Source organism: Camelus bactrianus, chromosome 3, assembly GCF_048773025.1.
Source record: "Camelus bactrianus isolate YW-2024 breed Bactrian camel chromosome 3, ASM4877302v1, whole genome shotgun sequence".
In the NCBI taxonomy this organism is placed as follows: domain Eukaryota; kingdom Metazoa; phylum Chordata; class Mammalia; order Artiodactyla; family Camelidae; genus Camelus; species Camelus bactrianus.
The window spans coordinates 117,635,375-117,648,293 of NC_133541.1; the positions used below are offsets into that span (position 1 = coordinate 117,635,375).

The window sequence follows — 12,919 nt, forward strand, 5'->3', positions numbered from 1 at the left end:
TGGCTGGAGCCGGTTGGGCAGGAAGTGGAGGGGATGATGTTCTGAAGGAGAACCGAGATCCGAGATCCGGGGGCTTTTGCCCTCTGTTTTACAGGTGGGAGGTTCTCCGTGAAAGCGTGGGCTGAGAGTGGCAGAGGGCACGCAGCTCAGACACGGCCCACCTCCCCGGCTGCCTCCCACCACCCTCCCCTGGACATCTGACCTCAGCCAGGAGTGAGCAGAGCTGATGTATCTTCCCACCTTCTCACCTGAAGGCCTCACCCTGCCTGCTGGGTGCCCCCAAGAGCAGAGACCACTGACAGTGGCCTGCATGCCACCTCTCATTCCAAGTGCCTGCTACCCCCATCAGTCCCCGATCTTTCAGCCTGGGCTTCCATCCACCAGGAAGCCGAGCACCTAGGTCAGCACAGGGGTCCCCAAGAGGCATCAGAGGCGGCCCCTGAAGTCTCCACTCAGAGCCGTCTGTGCAGGGCAGGGTGAGGCCCATGTCACAGAATACTTCCTGGAGGAAAGGCCTCACAGCTGGGTGACAGCAGAGGGCTGCCTTTTCTGCAAACCTGGGGGGCCCAGACTGTGGGGTGGGTGTGGGAGAACGCTGGGCAGGATCAGGCCCGGCTGGGCACCCAGCACGGTAGCCTCTGCAGGCAGTGAGGGATCATGCAGGGGAACCAGCCAGCCACAGTCACGTGCCACCCTGGGAGCGCAGACTCGGGCAGGGCCCTGGGGAGGTCTATGATATCTGGCATGAGGTCATGGCTGGTTTTGGGCTCATCAAGGCATTCAGGCAGAGGATGGACAGGATGGAGAGTGTGTCCAGGAAGGCGGATCAGATACTGGGGCATGGATATGAGAGGGGCCTAGAAGGCCAGGAGTCTGGTCTGGAGCCTTCAGGCCTTCCACAGGACAGGGGACACTGGGCATGGCCACCCACAGAAAGGAGGCTTAGCTCCACTTGGGCACCTGGCTGCAAGGTGCCATGGACACTCCTTGGGGGAAGACAGGTTTTAACTCTTGAGAAATGTGCTTGATTCTGAAGGGGGAGCTAGCAGAGGACAGAGGCTGCCTGGTATGCCCGGAAATGGTGGGCAGGAGGGCAAGAGATGAGAGGACACCATACATGGGAAGACCTATGTTCACGATTTCCAAGAAGTCGCCCTCTCCCCAGCCAGCTAGCCAAGTAAGGCAGAACTACATACGTGCTGCAGAGGGGAGGTGGGGAGGGTGATGGTCACTCAGGAGGACAGGGGCACTGTGGGAGAGAGAGGGCACTCTGCGTGGCTGTGGAGATGCGTGGGACAAAGCCCCACATCTGAGATGTGGGTAGAGACAGAGGAAGTGTGTGGAGAGGCTGGGGTTGTAGGAGGAAGGGGCCAGCTGGACAGATGCGGATTCTAGCAGGACCGCAATGAGGAATGCTCTCTCTGGGTCGTCGGGTGAGGCATCTCCAGCTGCTGAAGGGTGTGGGTTTTGTGCCTCCAGGCAAGGCAACCTTTGAAGATTTTGGAGACTAAGAGGGGAAAAATGATCGGATCTGATCTCTATTTCCAGAGGGTAGATTTGTTTCTCTCAGAGACAGTGATTCCTGTTTCCTATCATTCTCACCACAGCTGGATGAAACTGAGTTAGACTCAAAGTGGGACTTACTGAAAGTCAGCATCATGATGCAGGTGTGTGGCTTGCTGAGGGACACAGAAACCTTTGTCCCACCTCCTCAGGGGTTCTCAGCCTTCCCAGGGGAGAGGAGGTGCCAAACAAGAACCTCTGGGGGTCCAGCTGAAACATTTATAGAACTTCCATTGCCTTGGTTTCCCCACCAAACAAAGGAAGACCTTTCCACTTGGATCCCAGCAGAGCAAGCTTCCAGACAAGCGGGGACCATACTGCCAGGCTGAGGGGCCGTTCTGGGGATCTGCTCCACTCTGGGCCCACAGCACACCACACCAGACGGCCCAGAGGAAAGAGGGGGCGCCCTGAGGGGGAGGAGAGAGCAAGTGAGGCCAAAGGCCTGAGCGAGCGTGGGCAGCTTCTCTGCGCTACGAGAATCCGCAGAAGTGTGGGGAGTGTGTGAGAAGCCACAGGATGCTGTTCCTCTGGGACCACTGCCCCCCGAGCGGTCCTCCTGGATCCACAGGGCCTCTCACGCCTTGGTCTTCTAAAAGTCTGCACAGCCCCTTCCCAGAGGCCCTGGAGAGCCTTTGTGATATCAGTGGTTGCAGCAAGGCAGGCTTCCGCAGCCGGCCCTGAACAGCAGCAGTTGCCACACAGTCACGCACACGGAGCATCCAACCAGGGGCGAAGAAAGCGCTGAGATGCGGAGGAATCGAGCAGAGCTCTGCCGATGAGAGCCCATCCCCCCACCGCAGAGGCCCATCCGTAGACAGGAGGACCGTGGGTCACGCACAAAACTGGCCAACACGACCACAGGTGGCAGGACCACGGGTCATCCGTTGGATTGGATGGATATAACGGCATGTCACCATGGGATTGGAGCCCCCAAAGGGACCTGGTGGTTCTTCCTCTTAAATCAAAGTGCAATCACATGTAGTAAAATGACCCTGCTTCAGTCGGTTTTGACACCTAAACACATGTGCAACCAACGCCTCCATCAAACACAGAACACTTTCACCACCCTGGACCAGCGTGGTCCAGTGGAACTTTCCACAGTGACCAAAACATTCCATGTCTAACCATCCAACATGGTAGCCACAGGCCACACGTAGCTGGTAAGGAACCAATTTTTTTTTTCTCATTCTTTTGTCATTTAGCTTAATTTAAATTACATAGGCACGTGGGGCGAGTGGGAACCATTTTGCAAAGCGCAGGCTGAGAAATGCTCCCTTGTGCACCACCCTACCAGGGAGATCCCTGCCCTTTGCCTCAGCAGTCCGCTCCCCTCGATTTCCAAGTAGCATCGCACTGCGAGGGTAAACAGTCTGTTCATCCATACTTCTGTGGATGCGTACTTGGGTGGTTTCCAAGTTTTTCTCTGATGATCACAGCCCTGTGACTATTCTTGAGCACATCGTATCGTGGACATATGCTTTTACGTCTTTTGGGTAAATAGCCAGAAGCCGGCTGGCACGGCGGGAATGAGTTCAGTGGTGATTTTCGCCCGTGGGATTTAACCACTGCTGTGCCTCCAGAAGTGGTCCTCCTCCCCCTGCCACAGACCCAGCAGCCCCTGCTCTGGGCACCCATCGGCTGACCCAGTGTCACACTGTTTCCTCCAGTTGTGGTCTCTGCATTCCCAGACAGTTCCAGGCTACTGCTGACTCCACCTTAGCAGAGCAGAGGGACCCTGCAGTTGTGCAGAGAAGCAAACAGCCCTCCGTCGCTTCCTTTCTGTCAATCCATGTGCACATTTTGAGTTTTGTGCTAAGCCTCAAGTACAGGGTAGGGACAGACTTCCTCCAAGCTAGAAGCACCCTGGAATGCATGAGTGTCCGGAAGGAAAGGGCCTGCGTGCCTCCTCCAAGGAAGGTTTACCCCAAGGCAGGCCTGGATGCTGCTCCTGTTTCGTGGGCCAGCAAGTCACCTCCTCCACTAACCAGGCCTCCTTGTCCTCCTCCCCCAGGTCCCTGGCTGTCGGGCCCCAGTACTCATCCCTGGGCACGCAGCCCATCCTCTGCGCCAGCATCCCCGGTCTGGTACCCAAGCAGCTGCGCTTCTGCCGGAACTACGTGGAGATCATGCCCAGCGTGGCAGAGGGCGTCAAGATCAGCATCCAGGAATGCCAACACCAGTTCCGCGGCCGCCGCTGGAACTGCACCACCATCAACGACAGCCTGGCCATCTTTGGCCCTGTGCTGGACAAAGGTACACAAGGCACCCGTCACGGCTTTCAGGGCAGATGCGGCAGCCCAGCGCTATGGGTGCAGCAGGGTCCAAGCCCGCTCCCCCATCAGTGCAGGTGGGCAGAGGCCACAAGCCACTCCATCGCTCCCTGCATCCGTGCCTCACCTATGCCCAGGCGTGGGAGCAGCAGCTCTAGCAGGGGAGCAGTGCTGCACAGACCTCGTTACTGTAGGAACTCCCGCGTGGGTCCTTTCCAACTCTCTCCTGTTCTGTAGGCTGCTCCTAGAGTTTGGGAAGGATGTAGGATCCTGCTTCTCCTTCCCCAAAAGGCAATTACACTGTCGCACTGGGGTAAGATTAATCGTCGCAGGTTTTCTGCGGGAGCCAGGACTTCTGGCAGATCTTGGGGAGAAAATACAAACAAACAAAAACACAGGAAGGGAGAGGCTTGGGACCACAGAGACACACAGCAGAAGTTATCCCAGGTCCTGGAGGAGGACCTTGGATAATCCAAGGAGTTTATTTGGGGAAGGAGAGGAAGATAAAGAGGGCTGGGTGTTGGTTAGCTTTTGGTGAAGAGCAAATTTTCACAAAACATCATAGTTTAGACAATAATAACAGTATGTTATACATCCCAACATCTGCACACTAAAGTCCAGCAGCCCAATAGGCAGGGCTGGTCTCCGCGCCTCAGCTGGATCCTCTGACATGTCTGGTAGCCGATGCTGCCATCAGCGGGAATGCCCACAAGTGGTCTCTACACGTTGCCTGGGCTCCCTTAAATACGGTGGCTGAGCCCCTCTGGAGAGTGGGGAGGAAAGGAGGGAGAGAGAGAAAGTGGGAGAGAGGCTTCTTTCACTGAGCATCAAGTTTTCAAGATGTATCCATCTGTAGCATACTTCAGCACTTTATTCTTTTTTGTGGCTGTATTATATTCCATTGTATTGATGGATCACACTTTGCTTATTCACTCATCTGTTGATGGGCCCTTGGGTTGTCTCATACCTTTTGGCTGTTGTGAATAATGCTGCTGTGAGCATTTTTGTACAAGAATTTGATTGAGTTCCTGTTTTCAGTCGTTCTGAGTATATTCCTAGAAGTGGAATTGCTCAATCATATGGTAATTCTATACTCTGAGGAACCACGAAACTGTTTTCCACAGCAGCTTCATTTTACATTCCCACCAGCAACACAGGGTTCCAGTTTCTCCACATCCTTGCCAGTGTTTGTTATCCTCTGTCTTTTTACCTTTAGTCACATCCCAGTGGGTGTGAAGTGATATGTCGTGATTTTTATTTGCACACCGCTGGCTGATGATGTTGAGCATCTTTTAATCAGCTCATTGGACATCTAAATATCTTCTTTGGAGAAATGTCTATGAACGTCCTTGACCCACTTTTTAACTGAGTTGTTTGTCTTTTTGTTGTCAAGTTGTCAGAGTTCTTTTTGTATTCTAGACACTAGATACTTATCAGATATACAGTTTGCAAATACTTCCTCCCTTGAATAGATTGTCTTTTCATTTTTGTGACAGTGTTCTTTGATGTACAGAAGTTTTAAATTTTGATGAAGTTCAACTTGCCTATTTAGATGTCATATGAAGTAAGCATTGCTTAATCTAAGATTTCAAAGATTTACACCTATGTTTTCTTCTAAGAGTTTTATAGTTTTACCTCTTACATTTAGGCCTTTGATCTACTTTTAGTTAATTTTTATATATGGTATGAGGTAAGGGTCCAGCTTTTACATGAGGAAAACCAGCTATTTCAGTACCATCTGTTGAAATCTTTCCCTCATTGAATGGTCTTAGCGCCCTTTTAAGAAATCAGTTGTCCATGGATGTCTGGGTTTATTTCTGGACTTTCAATTCCATTCCATTGGTCTATGTGTCTGTCATTCTGCTGGTATCACACTGTTTTGATTTCTGTAGCTTTGTAGTATGTTTTAAAGTTAGGAAGTGTAAGTCCTTCAACTTTATTTTTCTTTTCCAAGACTGCTTTGGCTTTTTTAAGATCTCTTACAACTCCGTATGAATTTTAGGATCAGTTTTTCCATTTCTGCAAAAAAAAGCTGTTGGGATTTTAAGGGAGATTGCATTGAATCTGTAGATTACTTTAGGAATTATTGCCATCTTAACAATATTAAGTCTTCCAATCCATGAACATGGGATGTCTTCCATTTATTTAGGTCTTCCTTAATTTTTTTTTTTCAGCATTGTTTTGTAGTTCCTAGTGAACAAGTCTTGTACATCTTTGTTTAACACATTCCTAAGTATTTTATCCTTTTTGATGATGTTATAAATGAAATTGTTTGCTCTTCAGATTATTCATTGATTATATATAGAAGTATAATTGATTTTTGTGTTTTGATCCTGTATCCTGCAACTTTGCTTAATGTTTTCACTAGTGCCAAGAGTTTTTTGTGGATTCTTTAGGATTTTCCATAAATGTCATCTGTGAATAGAAACACTTTTGATTCTTGCTTTCCATTTGGATGCATTTTATTTCTCTTTCTTCTGGCTAGCACTTCTAGTACTATTTTGAATAGGGGAAATGAGAGTGTACACTCTTGTCTTCTTCTTGATCTTAGGGGGAACACTTCAGTCTTTCACTATTGAGTATATGATGTTAGCTATGGGTTTTTCATAACTGCCCTTTATCAAGCTGAGGAAATCTCCGTCTATCCCTAGTCTGTAGAGTGGTTTTTATCATGAAAGAGTGTTGGATTATATCACATGCTTTTTCTTCATCAATGATGATGATCATGTGGTTTTGCCTTCATTCTATTCATGTGACATAGTATCATTGGTTGATTTTCTTATAGTGAACACCCTTGCATTCTTGGGATAAATCCCCTTGGTCATTACAATCCTTTTAATATGCTAGAGGATTTGGTTTGCAAGTGTTTTGTTGAGGATTTCTGCATCAGTATTTATAAGGGATCAAAATCTGTAGTTTCTTTCCTTGTGACGCCTGTGTCTGGTTTTGGTATGGGGGTAAAGCTGACCTTATAGAATGAGGTAGGAATTGTTCCCTCCTCTTCTGTTTTTTTGTAAGAGTTTGAGAATGGTGGGTGTTGACTCCTCTTTAAATGTTTGGCAGAATTCACCAGTGAAGGTCTTCTTTGTTGGGAGGTTTGAAATTTCTGATTCAATCTCTTCCCTTTTTATAGGTCTGCTCAGATTTTCTATTTCTTCTTGAGTCCGTTTTGGTAGTTTGTGTGTTTCTAAGAATTTCTCCATCTCATCTAGGTTAGTCCTTCATTTTTGAAAAACAGTTTGTCAGATGTAGAATTCTTGGTTGACAGTGTTTTTCTTTCAGCACTTTAAATATGATTTCCCACTGCCTTCTGGTCTCTGGTTTCCAATAAGAAATTGGCTCTTAGTCTTATTAAGGATCCTTTGTACATGATGAATCACTTCTTTCTTGTTACTTTCAAGATCCTCTCTTTGTCTCTATCTTTTGATAGTTTGATTAAAATGTCTCAGTTTGGATCTATGTTTATCCAACTTGAAGTTTATTGAGCTTCTTGAGAGTATCTTGAATTTTCAAGATTTTTAAAAATCAAATTTGGAACTTTGGGGCTATGATTTCTTTACATATATTCTTTCTGTCCCTTTATCTATCCTGTCCTTCTGGGGCTCTCACAGTGTGTTGCTACGTTTGATGGTGTTTCACAGGTCTGTTCATTTGTCTTTATTCCTTTTCTCCCTGCTCCTCAGACTGCATAATTCCAACTGAACTATCTTCAGAGTCACTGATTCTTTCTTCTACCTGCTCAACTCTGCTGCTGAAAACTTATAGTGAAAATTTTATTTCAATTACTGTCCTCTGAGGGCAGGTGGGGCCTGATAGTGTTTGTTCAAGTGGTCGGGGCTCCCCAACATCAGGCAGTCATGGTCATGCCCCTCCAGGTTGGCCTGTGTTCTCTAGAAGCAGGAAGGGGGCAGGGGAGAGTCATGCCCTGTGACCTTGTCTAGCAGGTCAGCTCACTTCCTGGAGCATTAGCGTCTCCATCTATAAAATAGAAGAATAATTGCCACTCAGCCAACTTCACAGAGCTGCTGGCTGGGGTAATTACACAGCAGCTCCTGCAGGGATGGCCGCTGCCATGCGTGGGAGAAGTTAGGACCACAAGGTGATGTGCACATTGAGTGTGTGTGGGCATATGTGTGTGAGTGTGTGCAAGTGTGTGTGTGCGTGCATGCCCATGTGTGTGACTGTGTATGATATATGTGCATGTGGGGTCATGTGTGTGCATCTGTGTGAGTGTGGGCATGGGTGTGTGCATGTGTGCACGTCTTCACACACCTGTGTGTTCACATGTGCCTGCCTATGTTTTCATGTTTATGTGTGTGGTGTGCACATATATGTATGTACGTTTGTGTGGTGCAGTTGCCACCCATACAGGTCCCATGCTGTGCCATGATCAGTGGTGTTGTGGGGCAAGGAGATATGTTCATTATTTGCACAATGGCCAGGAGGGCCCAGACAGGATCATAGTGCTATCTGGGTTCCTGAGTCCAGAGCCTGATGGGGGTGTCTAGGGTTCCCACTCCCCTAGGTAAGAAGTAATGTCAGGGATTTGGGGAAGAAGGCAGAAGCCAGTCTCACCTGAGGAGGCTGCCATCTTGGTGGTAGAGGATGGCTCTGTCTGGTGGGGGTCTGGCTCCACCTGGAAGCCAGAGAAGGAAGTGTGGGCTTATTTCTGGGCTCTGTTCTACCTCATTGGTTCATTAATCTGTCCCATGCCCAGGTCACACTGTCTTGATTACTTTGGCCCTAAAGTAAGTTTTAAAACTAGTAAGTGTGAGTCCTCCAACTTTGTTTCACTTTTCCAAGCTTGTTTTAGCTATTTGAGACCCCTCACTCTCCTATACAGATTTTGGAATCAGTTCATCAACTTCTGCAAAAAAGCTTGATTTTTTAGGGATTGCATTGAATCTGCAGAGCACTTTGAGGAATATTGCCATTTGAACAATTTTAAGTCTTCTGATCCATGAACATTGGATGTCTTTCAATATATTTAGGTCCTCAACGTCTATCAATAATGTTTTGCAATTTTCAGCATACAAATCTTATATTTCTTTTGTTAGATTTATTCCTAAGCATGTTTTCTTTTTGATGCTATTATAAATGGAATAATTTTCTTAATCTCCTTTTTGCATTGTTCATTGCTGGTGTATAACAACACAGTTGATTTTCAAATATTGATCTCATACTCTGTAACCTTGCTGAAAGTTTATCAATTCTAATAGATGTTTCATGCATTCTTTAAGATTTTCATGTCATTTGCTAATAGAGACAGTTTTACTTCTTCTCTCCAATCTGAACATCCTTTATTTATTTATTTATTTATTTTTTGCTTGCTCAGTTGCCCTGGCTGGAGCCTACAGGACAATGTAGAATAGCAGTGAGCAGAGCAGGTGCCCTTGATTTCCTCCTGATGTTAGAGGAACATCTTTCAGGGCCCATGCTGTTCTTAAATTTTAAAGATCTAGGTGTGAGGATCATCCTTCACAAAAATAAATAGATTAAAAGAGAGAGTTTTGATATAATGTCTCTCTCAATTCTTTGAATTTTGTCTAAGTTATATGTGCCAAAAATCACACAAGGATCTACTATCAAAAAGTTCTTAAAGTTTGTCAGCTCATCATTCAACTGGGTCCTCCTTCATTCTGTGGAAGCAAGAAATTGGAAACACCTGATTTGCACAGGACTTGGTGGCCTAATCTTTATAGATGACCCCTGGGATGGACATGTACCAAGAAGACTGGGAGTCTCTTCATGGGTCGGTTGGGATTTGGGTGGTCCTGGCAGGAGAGGTGGGAGAAGAAGCAAGGATGAAGGCAAGGATGCCAGCAAGGATGCCTTGGAAGTACCTGTGCTGTTTTAAGTGTCTTGCTCTGTTTCTGTGCTTCTCTAGGGATACTTGGACCCGCCCTGGAGACCTTTGGGGCACAGCAGGTACACACAGCAGGCACAGATGGCAGACCCAAGGTGTGCTCTGGCACAGGGTGGGCACTTTATAAGGATGTGCTGAGTGAGTGACAGAGGGATGAGCACATACGCCTGAGAGTGCCCATGTGAGTGGGCTTCCCTGGGGAGGGTCTTAAAGGGTTTTCTCTCTTTCTTTAAAACATGTATGCAGTGCTTTGGGGCTGTGTGTTAAGTGTTTTACACACAGCATCAAATCACATCCTAACAACCCATCCAATTGCCAGCACTATGGTTACAAGTAAGGAAACTGAGGCACAAGAAAGGGGCCAGACCAGGACTCCTGCAGGTGTGCCAGCCTGTGTAGGGGTCTGTAGGGGCTCTCCAGGGGACAGCAGGCCCTGCAGGTGCCCAGGGCCCGCCCCAAGGAGCAGACAAGCCTCTAGATCCTGGGCTGGGGGCCCAGGGAGTTCCCCCTCCTCCTCTGCACTCCATCACTTCCTCGAAAGCCTCTCAGGTGGAGTCCAGACTCCAGCAGGCCTCTGGGACCCTCATGTAGCCTTGGTGTCCCAGCCTCCCTCTCCCCCCTTCCCACCCTTCCTGTGTCCACTCTCCCCCATGTCCTCCCTTCATGTCCGCTCCCCTATGTCCATGCTCCTTCCTCTGCCCTCTGCTCCCTCTGCCCCCAACACCCCCGCCTGGTCTCTCTCCCTCCCTCTTCCCTTTTCAGCTGAATGAAAGTCATCTCAGCTCCCCCACATCCTCACCACTTGGTCTAAAGGGAAAGAGGAAGCCCCTTCTCCCCCCTCACTTGCCACGGGGCTGAGAAATGGCCGGATTCATTGTGGCGCAGAGCTGAATGGCCCGGGAGGAAGGAGCCTGCCAGGTGCCCCAGAGAGAGGCCAGCTCTGCGAGGTCATTGTGGAGGCCCCTGCCTGCCCACCGGGCCACACTCGCAGTAATCAATCTGATTGGATTAGGGTCAGGGCGACCCTAATCGTGTCAGAGGTCACTCAGGCTTTGTGGCAGGGCCCATGGGGTGCTTGGCCACCCCTGCTGAGGCGGCCTAGTTGAACAGAGCTTAACGCCGCCCGGCCAGCTGAGGAGAGGGGCCCAGCCCTGTGTGGACGTGTGCAAGCATGTGCGTGTGTGAGCACGTGTTGGGGTAGGGGTGGGGGGGTGTGAGGGAGGATGTGGGGAAAAGAGCTCATACCTCCTGCTTCCAGCTCACACACACACACACACACACACACACACACACACGTACCGCCATCTGCCTGGCCTGGGGCTGGGGACTGGGTTGGCCATGTGGACCCCTGAGAAGCTGTCAGCAAGGAATATGGGGTTGGGTGACGGAAGCGAGCCCAGGCTCAGAAGAAGTACCACTCTTTCTTCCCATGGCAGCAGGACCATTAACCTGCCTCGGGCAGAAAGCATCTGAGGAATTTTGAGTGCATAAAGGCTGGCACAGGATTGCAGCTTATCTGTCCCTCCAGGCCGGCCGCTGGACACCTGGAGCGCCTGCTTTCCCTGAGAGCTGGCCGATACCCACTCTTAACCCCGGATGAGGTGAAGGGGTGGGGAGGCCAAAAGGCAAGGAAGGCAGGTCCTAGAGCTCAGTGCCTCAGCAGATGGGCCTGGAGGAAGCCCAGCCAGGCCAGGACCACACCCCTGGGGAAGCACAGTGGGCACAGCAATTCGAGGTCCGGGCTGATGGGTTTGCGGATGGCACATGACTTTGCGGGGACCTGGGTCTCAGCTGGATGGGGCATTTGCACCTTAAAGAAATGGAAGCGGCCAGAAGGGGGTGAGTCATCCACAGAGGGGAGCAAGGACCTTGATGCTTCTCCTATTGGTGCCCCCAGCTTCATCATCAGTGACCCCTAGACACGGCCTCAGCCTGTATCCATCCGCTATTTCAGGAGCTCTGGGCCACAGTGGCTTCCTTAATGAGGAGACTGGGGGAGCCGCCCAGCCCTGCCTCTGATTCCAGCACGTGTGCCTCCAAGGCTCCTTAGGGGTCTCAGGCCCTGGAGGACACAGGGCCTGCCCATCTGCACCCCAGGCGAGCATTCCCAGTGGTTCCCAGGGGCAAAGGGGGCCTAGTGGCTGGTAGAGGTGGGCTGACCCTTGCTGTGGTGTCTGCACCTGGACCTTGCCCACAGGGCGGCTGAGTTTGGGGCCCTGGCTGACCCCCTCAAAGCATGTCATGCCATAGTCCTGGTTGGTTACCCTGGGGCAGGGTCTGTGGGTGCCAGCTGAGGTCTCGGCAGGATGATCACCTGCCCTGTCCCCCTAGATGGTGCTCATCCCCTCACAACCCCCTGCCCATGCCCTCGGACAGCCCTGGGACAAGCACCTGCATCTGCCTGCCTTCTTCCCCCATTCTCCTTGGGGGGATGGGCTGGGGAGGAGCAGGTGGGGGACAGCACAGTGTGTCCCCTCCCCGGCAGAGCCCCTTCCCTTGGCCGGGCTCCAGGGGGTGGTCTGTCCGCCTCCCTGTGTGTCCGGCCTGGTCTGCGGAGGGCCAGCATGCAGGCACGGGGCTGGGGGCAGGGCAGTCAGGACGGCACAAGCCTCAGGGCTTAGGAGGGGTCAGAGAGAAGCAGGGGCCCTTGAGGGAACCCGCATCCCCGAATCCAGGTTGCAACCCCTGACCCCCATCGGAAAGTGTTTCGGTTCACGGTGGCTGGGGGGCTCCAACTGTCTCTGCGGCCTCCCCCGTGTATCATTAACTCTTCCCGGTTGGGGAGGTGTGTAAAGGGGCCAGGAGAGACCCTGGCGACCCCCTGCCGTGCCTGGCTCAGAAAACAATGTCCCCGCTACGACGACAAGATTAAGCACAAGAGAAAAGTGAAAATGCTGCTGGCGATTCACACGCCCTCGGGAGTGCTGTGTTAAAGCGTGTGAATAGTGAGCTCCCCTCGCGCCCCAGGCCCCTGGGCCGTGCATACCTCCCGGTTGCTATGACTGGCTTGCTATGGCCTAATCGCCGACGAGGGGGAAATTCATATAAAATATCGCAGGCCATTGTGGGCCTAACGCGGCGTGACAGTGGCTCACAAAGCCAGATTCATTAGCCCCAGCAGGTAATCAGGACGCCGGCCGTGCTGGCGGCCGGGCAGTGTCAGGGGCCGCAGTGACAGTGGGGCGCAAGCCGCATTCCGCTCTCAGGTGGCTTCATCCTT

General features: G+C 50.7%; 1 protein-coding gene across 1 annotated transcript in view; it reads left to right on the plus strand.

The window, feature by feature from the left end:
• WNT3A (Wnt family member 3A) overlaps positions 1-12,919 on the plus strand; it is a 44,996-nt gene that overhangs the window by 14,469 nt on the left and 17,608 nt on the right. The window contains exon 2 of the mRNA XM_074361097.1: positions 3,575-3,816. Coding sequence (XP_074217198.1) covers positions 3,575-3,816 — 242 coding nt within the window. The remainder of the gene's footprint in view (positions 1-3,574; positions 3,817-12,919) is intronic.